The following is a 16,668-nucleotide window of genomic DNA, read 5'->3' on the forward strand; positions in this document are numbered from 1 at the left end:
ATTTGCCTAGGATATGACACCACTGTACCAAAAAAACTTCAGTGGATCTTCTACCAGAAAGAAGAGATCAGGACACATGTATTCTATGCTCCTTCCAGCACAGTGTTGTCTTTATTAAATGGAACACAGAATGAGAGGCAGAGAGTGTTTGGACCCAGCCTGGTATTCTGTTTTAGAGAATGGCAGTCCCATTATCCACCAGGCTCTCAGAGAACCCATCTTAACTCTGTACACTCAGTTTGGCAGGTTGTGCCCGAGAGGGAGGAAATTCTGGATGCTGGCTTTAAAATGACAGTAAGGCATCCAAACTACAGTGACCCCAGCAGCCCTCCACTCTCGGCTCCCAATGTCATGCTGAGGAGGAACGAAAGAAATAACTGGAGACTAATGATACTGGGGTTTGGGAAATAATGCTCACATGCACAAGATGCACCCACTGAAGTCTTTTAAAAACCAGTTGTTCTAATGCTTTTATTGCTCTGTAACAAAATAAATCGAGCTGACATGGATTCCAAGGTCACTGTGAGTTGAAGTGGAACCATCTTAATGACTAGGTAATCGGATGCAAGTTTGAATGCTAGGAGGAGGCTTGTGGAGGAAGGCATCACAGTATATTGAATGCGTGTAAACATTAGTACAAGTATAGAGTAAGAGAGAATCCCCTGCTTGATGCTAAATAGGCCCCAGGTTCCTCTACTTTCTGAGGGATGAAGCACTAAGGATTCTTTCCCATCTTACATCTGCTAGGGTCTAATATGCTGCCCTAAAGAAGAATGGGTTCGGATTGGGCTACTTTTCTCCTAACACGTGGCTGGTTCTCCTCCATGTCTCTGGTTCCCTGCAAGGTGGGCTCAGCCTCCTAAAGGGCGTCGTGCAGGACGGCATGAGGGAAAATGTTGCCCCTACTGCCGGGGAGGTGAAATGGAACAGGGCTCATGGCTGAGAGTTTTTGCCCCACTCTCTTCCTCAGGTCCATCTCCTCAGGGAAATGCTTTCATGACCGAAAGGGCTGTATAATCTTCAATAAAAGGGGTCTTGGCCCCTCTGGACCCCCACTTCGCTCTCTGCATTTGTGCCTCGTGTCCTGCTCTGTCACCTCCGTTGGTAACGGCAGCAGCAGCAGACACTGCCTGTTAGCCACCGTGGGGCAGCTCAGGTCTCTCTCGGCGGTGGGCGCCCCCAGCTCAGCCCTCACATCTCAAGGGCACCCCAGGACTGACTCAGGGGGCAGAAGAGAAGCACAATCGCCAAGTGGGAGGGGCTGAGCGGAGCCCTAGGGTGCTGGGTGCTGGGAAGCGGGACTTCCTGATGCAGAGACTGCGAGACTGCAAACGCGGCGATGTGGGTGGGCCAGGACTGGGGACACACGTCCGGAACCAGAATCACACTTGGCTACAGGGACCTGAGCCTTGCGCAGGGCCCACACCGAAAGCTGGACACGCTCCAGTGGGCTAACTTACATCACATGGTCGGGGACTGAGGTGAGTCCCCAGGGACAGCTGTGGCTACTGCCCCACCGCCACCGCCACCCGCAAGCCACCCGCAAGCCACCCGCAAGGTGCGCGGCTCCGCCTCGCGCCCACCGCGGGCAGCCCGGCAGTGCCGTGAGATGGGCCCTCTGCCTCGTGGCTGGGACTCCAGTCTCAGATCCGTGAGTCTTGTCTCACTGTTTCCCGGGTGGCGGGCCAGCGCGGCAGCCCCTCCGTGTGGACACAGTGTGAGATGAGGCATCGCGGCGGAGCCCGTCCACTGCAAAAGCAGGGCGCAGCAATCAGATGTTTTCTAGGACATCCAGGGGGACGAGGCCTCTCTTCTTTCCACTGAGGACCCTGATGAAGCCGTCCTGTTCTTCTTCAGAAGTCACGCAGATCTGAATGCCAAGGAAGAAAACACCAACGTGTCAACAAGAAGCTAGAAGCTGTAGCCTGAAACACTGCAGACTGAGGCCGGAGCACCTCACTGGAAAAGGGAGGCCCATCTCGGGGAGCGGGACGGACTCTGGAAAAAACAAAGGTTGAATAAAGAGTAGGCGAAGCCTGGCTTTGGAGCTAAGCCCAGGCGCCGAATCTTTTCTGAGATCCAGCTTTATGAACGAAGATCAATAAAATGGGATTAATCGTACTGTGTCCTCCTGAAGAGTCACTATGAGGAAAGAATAAAATGTACTTACCACACAGCCTAGCATGTGGCACGCAACGAGTCCTCAAAACATTGTGAAGATGCAAACAAATAGCTACCAATCGGCAATAGCTACCAGTTGTCATGTGCTTGGAAGTTTACCCCTATCATATCAGAAAACCCAAAGAAGCTATTCCATTCTTGGTCCCGAGCAAAGCAAACAGATGCTAACATCTCCCCTAGTCTCCCTGTGCTGGACTTAACCAGAAGGTGCTTAAAATCCATCTGGCTACCTGGGACTTCTGGGTGGCTCAGTCGCTTGGGTGCCCAACTCTTGATTTAGGCTCAGGTCATCATCTCATAGTTGTGAGAGAAAGCTCTGCATTGGGCTCTGCGCTCACACCATGGAACCGGCTTCGGATCCTCTGTCTCCCTCCCTCTGCCTGTCCTTGTTTATGCTCGAGCATGCTCTCTCTCTCAAAAATAAATAAACGGTAACAAAATTAAAAATCCACTTGGGTACCTTTGTCACTTACCACTGCCAGGCCTTTGAATGGCATGAAGGGTGGGTGGGGTCACATGTACAGAAGAGGCTTTTAAAAAGAGCTTTGGTGCCTTGTGAGTTCACCCACGTGACCTGCTTCCATGGGTGGTAGTTACGTCTTAGGGTGCATTCCCCAGAAACAGAGCCTGAGATATGAATCCGTGTGAGGGGGCTTGTGAGCGTGTGCTCTCAGGAGGTGGGAAGCGAGGGGAGCATGGGGGTCAGTGGAAGGAGCTGAGCAAGGTGAGGCCTCAGCTGGAGACGAACCTCAGCCTGATCCCACAGGGAACTCCGGGGCATGAAGCGCACCACAGAGCGGTCCCAGCTTGAGGCGGGGGGTCTGGCCTTTTGGGCCCCGTGTTAGTCATTGGCCACTGGCCGACGTGGGGTGTGAGAGATGTAATCTCATCAGGCCACAGCTCTTGTTCCACGGAGGGGGATTAGCTGGACAAGGGCAGCTGTGAGTTGGTAGCATCCGGGAGATGGGTGCACCCACCTAGTGAAGGGGACGTGGGCAGGGCACCAGGAGAGACCACTTTAACAGGACACTTAACGAGCTTCATTTGTGACTCTTGGGGCTCGGGACATACAACAGACTGGTATTTGGTTCACATTTCAGAAACTTTCTGTGTGATAAGCTTGACCGGAAAGAGGCTCAGACAGGAGTTAATTTAACAGAAAATGTGTTGACTGTTTCTCGAAGGCTAGAGGTGAGCTGTGAGAAAGGAATAGCCCAGGGGCCATGTTAGATCCTACTGGAGCCTGATGGGGTAAGGTAACCCCCGAAAGGACGGCCAACCACCTAATTTCCAAAAGGTAAGCCCTGTCATTGCCCATGACAGAAACACTGCAGGCAAGAGACCCTAGTGATGGGCAGAGAGTATATGTCTTAAAAGAACCCGTCAAAATTCCTTAAAACCAAGATTTATTATTAAAACCTATCAAAGATGGAGCCTCTTCCTTATTGAAATATGTCCCAAATTCAACAATCCTTAGTATTAGTCTAAGCAATCTGCATCAATATCTGCTTCCTTGTGTAGATTTGTTCTAGATGCTTATTTTAAAAATGTCTGATTGAGGAGCGCCTGGGTGGCTCAGTTGGCTAAGCATTTGACTTCAGCTCAGGTCATGATCTCACGGTTCATGGGTTTGAGCCCTGCGTCGGGCTCTGTGCTGACAGCTCAGAGCCTGGAGCCTGCTTCAAATTCTGTGTTTCCCTGTCTCTCTGACCCTCCCCCGTTCACGCTGTCTTTCTCTCTCAGAAATATATAAAACATTAAAAAAAAATTTTTAAAAATGTCCGATTGAAACAGTTGAATAAAGACATCAAATCTGAAAACAATTTATGGGCATACAGACACACAGATGTTATATCATGGTGATGTTGGCTAGGGAGAACACTGGGCCAGGAATCAGAAAACGGAAATTTTGCCCAGAGCTACGAGCCTTACACCGTCACCCCATGCCTGAGGACATACCGACAATGACTGCAGTTTGGGTCTCCATTAGCTTTTTGGGTCAGTTTGAGTTTTCCCTCATTTACGTTAGCTGTGAATTTCAGTCTCTCCAGCAAAATCCCCCTCTGTGTCTGTACACACTACCTTTAATTTTCCTTTTCTCTCCTGAGATTTCAGTGTGGAAGTGAAACACTGTTTGGTAGAGGCAATGGACGAGGTGGGGAGGCGGGGCGCCTGGGGGCTCAGTTGGTGAAGCGTCCGACTTCAGCTCAGGTCATGATCTCACGGTTCGAGGGTTCGAGCCCTGCATCAGGCTCTGTGCTGACAGTGCAGAGCCTGCAGCCTGTCTTTGGATTCTGTGTCTCCTCTCTCTGACCCTCCCCTGCTCACGCTGTCTCTGTCTCTCTCTTTCTCTCTCTCTCAAAAATAAATAAAACATTAAAAAAAAAAAAGGGAGGCCAAGAAGCACCAATGTTTGTGCTTTGTTGCACGTGTGTACTTATTTTGCACCTCCTCGTTGGCATCCCTTAGTGATTTGCCTTAGGGAAATCTTTCAATGGATGAGGAGTTCCATACCCATCATGCACTGCTTGGACAGTCTTGGGAGCAGATGATGGGTAAACAGATGAGGAAGCTAAAGGAAGTTGGAAAAGATGAAGGCAAATGGTTGAAAAAAAGCTTCAGCGGCATGTACTCTTCCCAGAAATAAAGGGTCTAGAATTTAACATTCTGATGGTACAAATAATGCAATTCACAAAGCTTGAGAACCTACCATTTTAGGAAGCAGTAACTGGGTTGGAAACATCTCCTTTCATTTTGAGGTGGAATGAACAGATGAGCCCTGAGGATTCTGGGTAGAGAAGGGCAGGAGGTGAGGAAGACCACGGGAGCTCCTTTGGTTTGGAGGGCCATGAGTAGGGCGACCAACTTGTCTTGGTTTGCCTGGGACTTTCTCAATCTTGTCACTGAAAGTCCCACATCCCAGGGAGTTGGTCAGCCCCAGAGACCAAGTGGGACAGTTGACTACCCCAGCGAATGTCTTCTTGGTCAGGCCACTGAAAGATACCCCATTTTCTGTATTCATTCATTCACTCATTCGTTCAAGTTTTTTACTGAGTGCCTACTATGTGCTAGACACCACTCCAGAAGCTTGGAAACTGGGGAAGAGAAGGGCAGATCCCTGCTGTCCTAGAGCTTATTGGGTAGAACTAGGGGACAGACGTTTCACTGAGTAATTACGTTTGTGATGAGCGCAAGGGCCTCACATGTTTTAATAACTGGTTATTCAGTGAACGACATTCAGTAAGCTGACAAATATAAATCATTACTGATTTTTGAATGAATTAATTCCTCACTGGTGGGGAAAAGGGTGCTGATGTGAATATATATGGCAATCTGATCCAGCCTAGGGGGTAAGAAAGACCTCCCTGAAGAAGTGGCATTTAGGCAGAGAGAGCAAGGTGTTGTGGAAATGACGGAAAATGGAAAGTATAAGATGGACATGTTCCAGTGTCAAGGGACTGTGGCACTTTGGAGCAGAGGGATGGAGGTGAAGAATCTGTGAGAAAAAGCCAGAGAGGTTGGCTGGGCCAAGAATGTGTAGGAATGTAAGCCCCGCTGAGCCCAGCGGTCTCCTTTAGCCGACCTTCCAACCAACCTCTCTCGTTGACAGGAGCTGGGGTGCTGGCCAACCACTAAAACCATAGCTGGCAAGGATCAGTTCAGTCAGGATTCACCTGTGTCACAGAGGTAGAAGACAAAGCACTTATACTTTTCGGGGGGTATTTTTCAAATTTTCTCCACAATAAATGCATCTTAGTCCTGTAATCTAAAAATAATTTATCTATTTTTCTTTACAGCTTTGATGAGAACACGGAGAATCAATAAAAATAGTTTTATAGGGATGGCAGAACTTTGGATGAATTGAATGAAATACTTTCATGGCATTGAAAGCTGATTTAAGAAGGATATTTGTTAAATTTCAAAAATGAGAAAGCATACTTTTGCATTAATGCAAACTCTAGCTGTGTTTGCAACAAAAGGATAACTTGATTCTATCTGGAAACAAGAGCTCTGTGAAAAAAACAATATAATTATGAGACAAATTAATCCCAGAGGCAGAAATGTGATTTAATCAAAGAGATGCAGTGTGTTTTAGAATCAAATTTCTTCTATTTACCTGCTAAAGATCACTTGTCTCTTTATATTTTTAGAGTTATAAATGTCCTGCTGTCTATTTTTTTAATGTTTATTTTTTTTACTTTTTAATGTTTATTTTTGAAAGAGAGAGAGAGAGAGCACATGCACTTGGACATGAGCGGGGAAGGGGCAGAGAGAGAGGAAGACAGAGGATGTGAAGCTGGCTCTGTGCTGGTAGCAGAGAGCCCTATGTGGGGCTTGAACTCAAGGACATCGTGATCATGACCTGATCCTAAGTCAGACATTTAACTGGCTGAGCCACCCAGGTGCCCACATACTGGCTATTTTCTAGTGCTTAGGGGTAATTTTAGACGGCATTGGCTCTTGCACATGAATCTGGGATTCACTCTGAATGCTGATGGTGGCCATGCCAACAGTGCTGGCATTTTCCACAGCCATGTTGAACCCTCACCCCCACGTTGAGAGGGAGGCGTTACTGTGCCGAATTTAAAGATAAGAACGTTGACATTCCGAGGTGACTGCCAAAATCACCCAGGATATGGCTCCATTTCTGTATGACATTAGAACCTGTGTCCTTGCGACTACATTATACTCTCCCCATTTTGACCAGACCAGCATGTTTCGGAATTTTATACCTAAAATAACTGAGGCCACAAAAGTGGAGCCAAACATTAAAACATTTTTGCTCAACAGCAGATTTTTTAAATGCAAGTCTTCTTTCAAGTGGCTGACATTTTTCCAAAGCTGGTTGCCATGCAGATGAGAAAGCTTGAAAACAGAGAATTGTGTGGGGCTGAGAAGAGCTCGGTGGCTTTGGCTGACCCACCTGTAACTCAGGACCACTGCAGGACTTAGGGGAGAGATCGTGGAAATGAAGGCCATTGTCACACTTCAGCTTTGACCCTGGGTGGTTTGTAAAGAGATTCCCTGCCTTTACCCTGAGATGTTCTGCTTCAGCAGGTCTGGGACGGAGTCCAGGAATCTGCATTTCCAAAAGCCCCCCCGGCGATTATGATTTAGGTGGTGCAAGGACCACACTCCCAGAAACACCAAGCTGGGCAAATATCAGGGGTTATGGAACCTTTTAGGAGGGTTTTGGGCAGGGGCACCTGGGTGGCTCAGTTGGTTAAGCGTCTGACTCGGTTTCAGCTCAGGTCATGATCTCACGGTTTGCGAGCTTGAGCCCCAAGTTGGGCTCTACACTGACTTCACAGAGCCTACTTGGCCTTCTCTCTCTCTGACTCTCTCTCTGCCCCTCCCCTGCTCACACATACTTCTCTCTCTCTCTCGAAATAAATAAATAAACTTGAAAAAGTTTTTTAAATGGACATGGGCAGATCTAGTTGGTTCCTGGTTCAGGCTGAAATGCTGTGTTGTGTCCTGCCCATGTCTAACTGAAGAGGCTGGATTTTTCTTTGGCCTCACCCCCTCCCACCCCCATCCTGGAAGACTCTCAGTGCAACCATGGGAGTCCAGAATGCAGGTGTGAGCCTGTTCCCAGAAAACACAATTTTGGGGACTAAGGCCAAGGAATTGGTAGGTAGGAGTCATTGAGCTGATGTCCTGCTTCTGGAAATGGATCAACTTGAGAAAATTTTAATTTACCTTCTGGTTTCACGGACTTGTATATTAATAAAATAAGAACAAGGTTTAATTTCAAATCGGGAAGCGCAAGAATATTCTGTGGGAACAAATCAAGCATGCTAGCAAAATTATTTAATAACGCTTTGCCAATAAAGATGAATATCCTTCTCAAGTTTGTTTCATTTGAAAGACTTTCCAAGTTTTTGGGACAAGGAGGGCATAATTGGGCAAACTTGGAGAAATTGGAGGCATTGGCGTGGAACCCAGCTGGGAAAAGTGCCCCTTTGCTTTGTGGGGTGTATGTGGCGTTAGAGATCAGGTCTCAGTTTAACAAGGATGATTCCTTTGCCTGGAATGACCCAGAAGGGCACTCACAGGAGCCAAACTGTCCGAATGGCACTGTCCTGCTCAGATTTATTCCACACTGGTCGGGGCACATGCCTCAGTGGGAAGCATTGGCTTAGAATGTGCAGATCTATATTTAAGTTCCACTCTGGCTACGTATGGGGTTTTTGCCCCCTTGAGTGAGCAAGACAAATAACTTCTATGAGCCTTTGTTTGGGATCTCAAGTAAAATGCCATAGGTATATATACTTTTTAAATATGGATGTATGACATAATTAAATAATAAGTAATAATAACCATGATGCTTATAATAATTATTATTGTGACAATGTCTAGGGCTGTATTAACTTATTCTTTCCTTCTTTGCAAACTGGGGGCTGGAGATAAAGATTTTTCTTTTAAATAGCCATAAAGAAAAGGTAAATCATTATTTTTTCAGGGTGTATTTGTTAGTTGGAAAATGATCAAGTACTTGGAACTATGTGTGGCACATGAAATTGCTGATTGAATTAGGCGAACCAATTTTTAAAAATTATAAATCAGATATAATTATAAAGCAATGGCTGATTTCTTTTTTATGGGACAGAAACTGTCTTTGCAGGCAATTCCAAAGGCAACATTCAAGATGTGTTTTGGGCAATTATTGAACAGGGATAGTATGAAAATTACTAACGTGTTTTTCTTTTTGTACTTCTTTGTAAGGTGAGCCTCCTCATTTCCAACCAGAGGCTTGATTGCCTCAGGAGATATTAGAGTTACCATACCAAAAATGGAGACAAGAGAGAGGCAAGGTTTTGACTTCCAAAATTGGAAATTAGAGTCAATTGTGAGACTTCATTAGGAGATAGAAGAAATTTCCAAGGTCCGATTTTTCAAATCATCTTCAAATAATACCAAGAGCAGACTTGGAGATCTTAGCATATTATTTTACTCTGTAGTAAGAATACAGGATGTGACATGAAGGAAGTTGGAGTCAGAGAAGAAGGCAGAGTAGGAAGCCCTCTCTCGGCTGGAAGAAGGCAAAGAAAGGCCAGGTTAGGACAAAGTGCTGAGCTGTGTGTCTTCTCTCTTTGTGTCTGCCAACATTCCAGGAGTGAGATGGGAGAGCAAGAAGCAAGGAGCTTGAAGACATACAGGTGCAAGGGGTTCATGCCTTACTTCTCAGGAAATCAGCAGCATCATAGTGAACTACACAGTCCACATGGCGCTGGAGCAAGATGGCGCCAGACACCTCTAGATTAGATGTAGGGAGATAATCGGGCACTGGAGTGAGACAGTCCTGGTTACCTATGTCCTGACTGTTTTATGCAGCAGTGGGAAGGTGTCTTCGATTCCAGAGAAAAGGCAGAGCTTGGAGTCTGGACAAGAAGACATTACTTAAGAGGGTCTTGGTGACAGGAGGCAAATGCAATGAACTGTGGAACTCATCGGTGAGTAACAGCAATGTATTCCCAAGAGGCTAGGACAATTCACCAGGCACTGGTGCAGGCCTGCAAGAGGCCCGAGCTGGACCGAGTAGGTGTCCACGCCAGAGACACGTGGTCCTCGGAGAAAAGCACCAGGACCAGACGTCCTTACTCTGCTGCTATAATGTTCTGGGTATTTCCTCTTGTGAACGGATACCACCAAGTGAACTTCCTCACATTCTGGTTTTGCAGGTTTAGACCCTATAAACTACGTAATATCATTGGAGTGAATGTACTTTTTCTCAACATGAATACTTTGAATATGACCGTGTTCATTTAGATTTATGTTTGTTAGTGACCGTTACTCTGTTTTGGTCACACCTGGTGTGTGCTTGCATGCTTTACTCACCTGATTCTCTTTGAGTGTCATCTGTCCCTGTTCCTTACACCCAAGGAAGGTCCTGACACATCTAAAAATCTTCTCATTTTGTTGTACTCTCTGAACAAAGTTGGCTGGAAAGAAGCCAATCCTGTCTTGAATTTTTCCCTGAAAGGAAAAAGGAAGCATGGATCCGCAATTGTGGCATCTGTTGTAATTATCCTTACCAAATAAATGCTTCTTCTTTTAAAGAAAGAGAAATACTTACTTTCCACCAATCTTCATTGGTGTCTTCTAGAAGAGTAATCATGTCTCCTGGCCTGTAATGAAGAGAGAGTGAGTTGAGTGAGAAAGAAGACAGGAAAAAAGAAAAAAAAGAAAAAAAGAAGATCCTTTAGAGTCAGAAGTAATAGTTTTGCATTGATACAAATAATCCTAAAATAAATAGAAGTGAAATAATTATGACTTTTTACCAGTTCTTTCCACCCATAAAAATAGTTTTATGATACATTCAAAGTAAGCATTATTTCTGTGCTGTATTTAAATTTTTTAAAAAGTTTTATTTATTTATTTATTTATTTAATTTTATTTTTATTTTTTATTTTTTACAAATAGTTTATTGTCAAATTAGTTTCCACATAACACTCAGTGCTCATCCCCACAAGTGTCCTCCTCCATGCCCATCCCCCCTCCCCCCCACATCCATCAGTCCTCAGTTTTTGTCAGCATTCAAGAGTCTCTCATGGTTTGCCTCTCTCCCTCTCCCCCACCATTTCCGCCCTTCTTCTCCCCCTTGTTCCTCCGTCAAGTTCCTCCTAATCCTCCTATACGTGCAAACATATGATATTTGTCCTTCTCTGCCTGACTTATTTCGCTCAGCATAACACCCTCAAGGTCCATCCATGTTGCTACACAGGCCAGATTTCATTCTTTCTCATTGCCATGGAGTATTCCATGGTATAGATAAAAAAGTTTTATTTATTTTTTGAGAGACAGAGAGAGATAAGTCATGAGTTGGGGAGGAGTAGAGAGAGAGACACACACACACAGTCTGAATCAGGCTCCAGGCTGTCAGCACAGAGCCCAGCGTGGGGGTTGAACCCACCAACTGCGAGATCATGACGTGAGTCGAAGTTGGACGCTTAACTGACTGAGCCCCCAGGCGCCCCCTCTGGACTGTATTTAAAAAAATATTAGCTTTGTTTTTACATATAGAGAAGGGTTCTTTATTATTATTAAACATTTTCCTATTCTTATTTACTACTTTCTGCTATTGATGTGACATTATAATGGATCCTTCTGAAGATATTATTATGTCTTTAAAACAATGCTTCTTTCCTGCATTGCATTCTTTCTTTCCTCTAGAATTGGTTGGTCTCCTCTTTATCTTACTGCTTCTCCTTCATGTCAAGAGATTTTCCCCAACATTGTGTTCCTTGGCTGTTACTTTACATTAATGGCTGAAAACAGAGGCAGATGGGTGTGGATGGCTGGGCGAACTTCTCAACTACTTCCTGCCTCTGTGTCTGCACTGGGTCTCTCTCCCTAGTGCAAGAGCCAATTTCAGGCTCTGTGTAAGAAGGCAGAGTGCACCGATGGGGTGTCTCATTTGTGGATGGTTGAAAGCATAGAAGGCAAGTAGTCTGGGCCCTCCTACCACTACCCCAATGGCTAAAATAGGACTCTCTCCACCCTGGTGAGGGAGACATCAGCTGATTCTCCTGTTAAGTACAGCTGCCTTTTCCTTCCCTCCGCCGGCTCTCTAGAAAGTCTGAAGTCTAGAGTTAATCTAAACACAGCTCTTTTTCTTCTTTCTGTGAGACTTCTGTGCTCACACAGAAGCCCTCCTTAGGCGTGGGCTCCCTTTCTTTTGAGTCCCTGTACTTTGATTTTGGCATCGAACACCACTGCTGCGTGTCCCAGTGAGAAGCAGTGATGCGGCATGGGAACACGGCTGGGAGTCTCTGTCAGTTAGGTATTGCTGTGATAACGCTCCGTAACATGCTGCCACAAAACCTCAACGGCTCGCTCACACGTCCAGTGGTGGCTGGCTGTTGGCTAGAGCGACTGGGGAGACTTCGCCCTATTTCCTGTTTCTCATACCCCACAAGGCTGATGTGGACTTCCATGACAAGGCCGGAATTTCCAGAGCAGCAAATGGAAGCATGCAACAACACATAAGGGCCTCTCGGGCCAGGCCTGGAATTGATGTACTGTCACGTCTGCCTTGTTTTATTGGGTAAAGCACGTCATTAGGCCAGTCCAGACTCAAGGGATGGGATAGAGACTCAACCTCTGTGGTGATGGGAACTGTGAGGTCTAGTGGCAGAGGCGGGGAGTTCAGGAAAGGGTAAGGAATCGGGGTCATTTAAGCAGTCAAGCCACTGGACACAGTCTTGTGTTCGTCAGTGAATTTGTCATCAGTTCGGCATCTCTGTGGAAGTGCTCCTACATCTAACATCATTCTTTCCTTTTTTAAAAAAATTTTTAATGTTTTAAATTTATTTCTGAGAGAGAGAGAGAGTGTGAGCAGGGGAGGGTCCGAGAGAGAGGGCAACACAGAATCCGAAACAGGCTCCAGGCTCTGAGCTATCAGCACAGAGCCCAACGTGGGGCTCAAACCCACGAGCCGTGAGATCATGACCTGAGCCGAAGTCGGACGCTTAACCGACTGAGCCGTCCAGGCGCCCCTGACGTCATTCTTTCCTGAGCGTATTTGGGTTTCCAGGCACTTTGCTGTTCCCAGTTCTGTTTGCTGTGTTTTCCCAGGGAAGTCTCAAAATGTGTGTGTGGGGGTCTCTAATAGTATTATTTCTTGTTTTCTAGTGCTGTTATGGATGTATTCTTATGTGTATATATATATAATCCCTGACATTTTAAGGGATCGGAGCAGGAGGGACGTAGAGCCGGTGCTTGTGTTGCTGTTCTGATTCAATCCCCTCTCTGTCTTTCTCAGCTCTCAGTTAATATCTATCTTCCTAGGGGATTCCCGATAGAACCGATCAGACACAAGTGGCATTCTGGTGTTTCATGAGTCACAGATTCATGCTGATGCCACAGAAAGCGAGATGGTTGAAAATCACTCTGTTCCCAGGTGAGAGATTTAATGAAGCAGCAAGGATGAAAGCTGGTGTAGAAACAGCTCTCCACTCCAGCAGATTTTACGTAACCTCATAACCTAAGGAACCGTGTGTTTGTATCAACTACAGTGAGTTTGCTGATGGTGTGGTAGAAACTGTAAGTAGGGAATGATGTAAGTAGGGTCGGAGGAGGCACCTTTTCCTAAGGGTCAAACAGGATGCTGCCTGGATCCAACTTCCAGTTTTACAGCCCGGATAGGGACTCATTCTTTCCCATGCCCAGAGGTAGGCGGTCCCTGAGCCTATGACCCATGTTGACCAACCCACATACTAGAATAAGGCACTCACTGGAATCCAAGCCATAATTTCATGAATGATGCCAGACATGCTCTTGACAATATGAGGCGGATTGTGTCTTAACCTATAAAAGAGCACTGTTGGGATCAGAAAACTGCTCGGTGAGGGAGAAGAGTTACATTCAACTCTTCATTCCTTTGTTGGTGTTGTCGTCTTTTACCCACTCATTCCACCAATATTCCAGAATGCCGAGTCCAAAAGAGCTATTTTACTGGGCACAGGGAGTGGAGGATACCAGATAACCTCGGCTGCTGCCATAAACTGCCCTATAGCTTGAGTCCGCTGTCCCCCTGACTCCCAGCCGCAAGCCCAGGGGGCCCTCCGTTGTCAACCCTGAGTTCTCTGCTCAGCCAGTTCTCAACTTCCTTCTCTCCTTCTTCCACCACCACGGTGGTCGTGCACTGTGTCCGGCCATCAAGGAGCTAAGCCCAGACTCACTCTTGTTCCAGCCCTTCCATTGTTGGAGGTGTCACGCCCAAAGTCCTCCTTTCCCTGCTTGCTCTTAGGATGGACCCTGTCAGAGCACGGCTCACTGACTCCAATGGTTTCACGCTTGTGTGGCTGACCAGGCCCCTCTCCATGGAGCAATTCTTTCTCATTTGGGGCCGTCACACTCCAGGCATGTGTGAAGAGAGTCCCGCCCTGGTCTAACAGCTGTTCTCTTTCTTTCAGGTGACTTTACGCTCCCGATCCATTATGCGCAGGTTTTATAATTTAACTATCTTTATTTCCAAATTCTTGAGGATGAACTTGTCAGGCCCCCAAATATTTAAGGAACAAAAAGGGTCCCTGTGTTTAATTCCATCAGAGCTTCCTAAGTTCCGGTTGGCGTTCTGCTGTATTATAACCAGGACTTACACATGTACAAAATAGAATGCAATTCATGAACAATAGTCATCAGTTTCCTCTTTGGTGTAGACTGATCAGAACACTGCAACTGGTCTTTTCTTTTTGTTTGCTCAGTATAATTGGACTTGGGCCCAGGGGGAGGCTTTTGGGTTGGATTTTGGAAAGTCTTTTTCAGTGTCTTTTTTTTTTTTTTTTTTTTTTGAGGTGGTGGAGGCTGAGGGGGAGAGGGAGAGAGAGAAAATCTTTTTTTTTTTTTAAAGTATATCTATTTATTTTTGAGAGACAGCATGAGCAGGGGAGGGGCAGAGAGAAAATGAGCGAGCGAGAATCCCAAGCAGGCTCCACGCTGTCAGTTCAGAGCCTGATGCGGAGCTTGATCCCAAGAACCATGAGATCATGACCTGAACGGAAATCCAGAGTTGGATGCTTAACTGACTGAGCTGCCCAGGCGCCCCTGGAACATCTTGACACGATGAAGGAACGGTGGGCTGTAACTACAGGAGGAGGAACAGAGTAACCACAGCTAACGGTAGCGTTACGACTCAGCAGTGAGGGCACGGCACTGATCTGTGAGTGTGCATGTTTGTGTCGGTGCATGAGAACTGCTTGGTTGCTCTCTGGTTCATTTTCAGCCACTCTCTGCCTCCCTCATTTCCCAGTCTTGCACTTGGACATAGGAACTCGTCTCTTCCATGACCAGGTAACTGGTTTCAGGACGTAGAGGGCACAGTATCACAGAGTGTATGGATGAGGCCAGCCGATCTCAACCAGCTTCAGGGAGCTCTTCTGCCAGGTGTTAGGGGCATGGCTTGGCTTTCTAGGGGTGGGCTTCTGGAGGCTGGAGGGCGAGTCGTCCGGAGGCACCCCTGCCATGGCTCTCCATTTCCCATGTGGAGCCCCGCTTCCCAGGAGTGCAGACCCTGACACCTTCCTGATGAGGTCACTGCATTTGAGAAGCCCCGTCTGCACGGTCTCAGACAACCTGAAGTCTTGGACTGGCCCTCATTAGGAGGTACGTGGACCCGGCAGGGTGCTCGGAGCCTTCTTTGTTTTCACAGTGTTCGGGATATACTGGATATTTTGGAATGCAAAGGACATTGGTCTTTATTTATCCCTCCATCTCTGCCGATTGAGCCAAAGCAAATTACACGGCATCCTAGTCACTTTTGAATGCTTGTGACATGGTAGGCTTTGGGTGTGTGTCGAGTGTACAAAATGAGAAGATTTTTCTAGGCACTAGTTTTCTTTTCTTTTTCTTTTTTTTTTTAAATGTTTTATTTATTTCTAGGAGAGAGAGAGAGAGAGACAGCGTGAGCAGGGGAGGGTCAAAGAGAGAGGGAGTCACAGACTGAAACAGGCTCCAGGCTCTGAGCTGGCAGTTAGCACAGAGCCCGACGCGGGGCTCGAACCCACGAACCGCGAGATCATGACCTAAGCGAAAGTCGGACGCTCAACCGACTAAGCCACCCAGGCGCCCCTAGGCACTGGTTTTCTTATCTTATTATTTTATTTCTTAAAATAACAGTACCTACCTCATCAGTATTTTTGAGGATCAGGTGAGGTAATGCTTGTACAGCACGTTTACATGAGCCACGACAGATGGTGGCTGGTATTATTGTTAAGACATAATGACTGCCCTCAAGATGCTGGTACTTTTTTGTTTTTAATAGTTAAGAGATTTTGGGGCACCTGGGTGGCTTAGTCGGTTAAGTGTCCGACTTTTGCTTAGGTCATGATCTCGCGGTTCGTGGGTTTGAGCCCCGCATCGGGCTCTGTGCTGACAGCTCAGAGCCTGGAGCCTGTTTCAGGGTCTGTGACTCCCTCTCTCTTTGACCCTCCCCTGCTCACGCTGTCTCTCTCTCTCTCTCTCCTAGAAATAAATAAAACATTAAAAAAAATAGTTAAGAGATTTTGGGGCCGCCTGGGTGGCTCAGTTGGTTAAGTGTCTGATTCTTGATTTTGGCTCAGGTCATGATCTTACGGCTTGTGGGTTCATGCCCTGCACTGGGCTCCGTGCTGACAGCGCAGACCCCGCTTGGGATTCTCTCTCCTCTCTCTCTGCCTCTCCCCCATTTTCTCTCTCCATCTCCTTCTCAAAAAAATAAATAAACTTAAATAGTTAAGAGATTTTATATTTTAAGAGATAGTAAGAGGCTGGTACTCTCAAAGGGGGAAGAAAGACATAAGTTGGTAATTTATACCTAAGTGTCATGACCAAACAGGAAGAAATATGCTGGGAGGGGGACACACAAGGGTGGAACTGACCCCAAACACAAATCCCAACATACAAGCTTCATTGAGACTCAGCTACCTCAGTTGTATTCATATAACGACATACTATACATAACAGATATGTAATGAACTATCTTTACTTTCCAAAATGGCTGTG

The 16,668-nt window shown here is 46.4% G+C and overlaps 1 protein-coding gene across 1 annotated transcript in view; it reads right to left on the minus strand.

The window, feature by feature from the left end:
* Positions 1–1,771: 1,771 nt before the first annotated feature.
* STAC (SH3 and cysteine rich domain) overlaps positions 1,772–16,668 on the minus strand; it is an 80,597-nt gene continuing 65,700 nt past the window's right edge. The window contains exons 9-11 of the mRNA XM_077754500.1: positions 10,262–10,313; positions 10,024–10,161; positions 1,772–1,870 (exon numbers count right to left, since the gene is read on the minus strand). Of these exons, the coding sequence (XP_077610626.1) occupies positions 1,772–1,870; positions 10,024–10,161; positions 10,262–10,313 (289 nt within the window). The remainder of the gene's footprint in view (positions 1,871–10,023; positions 10,162–10,261; positions 10,314–16,668) is intronic.

Source organism: Crocuta crocuta, unplaced genomic scaffold, assembly GCF_008692635.1.
Source record: "Crocuta crocuta isolate KB4526 unplaced genomic scaffold, BGI_CrCroc_1.0 scaffold70, whole genome shotgun sequence".
NCBI classification, from domain to species: Eukaryota; Metazoa; Chordata; class Mammalia; order Carnivora; family Hyaenidae; genus Crocuta; species Crocuta crocuta.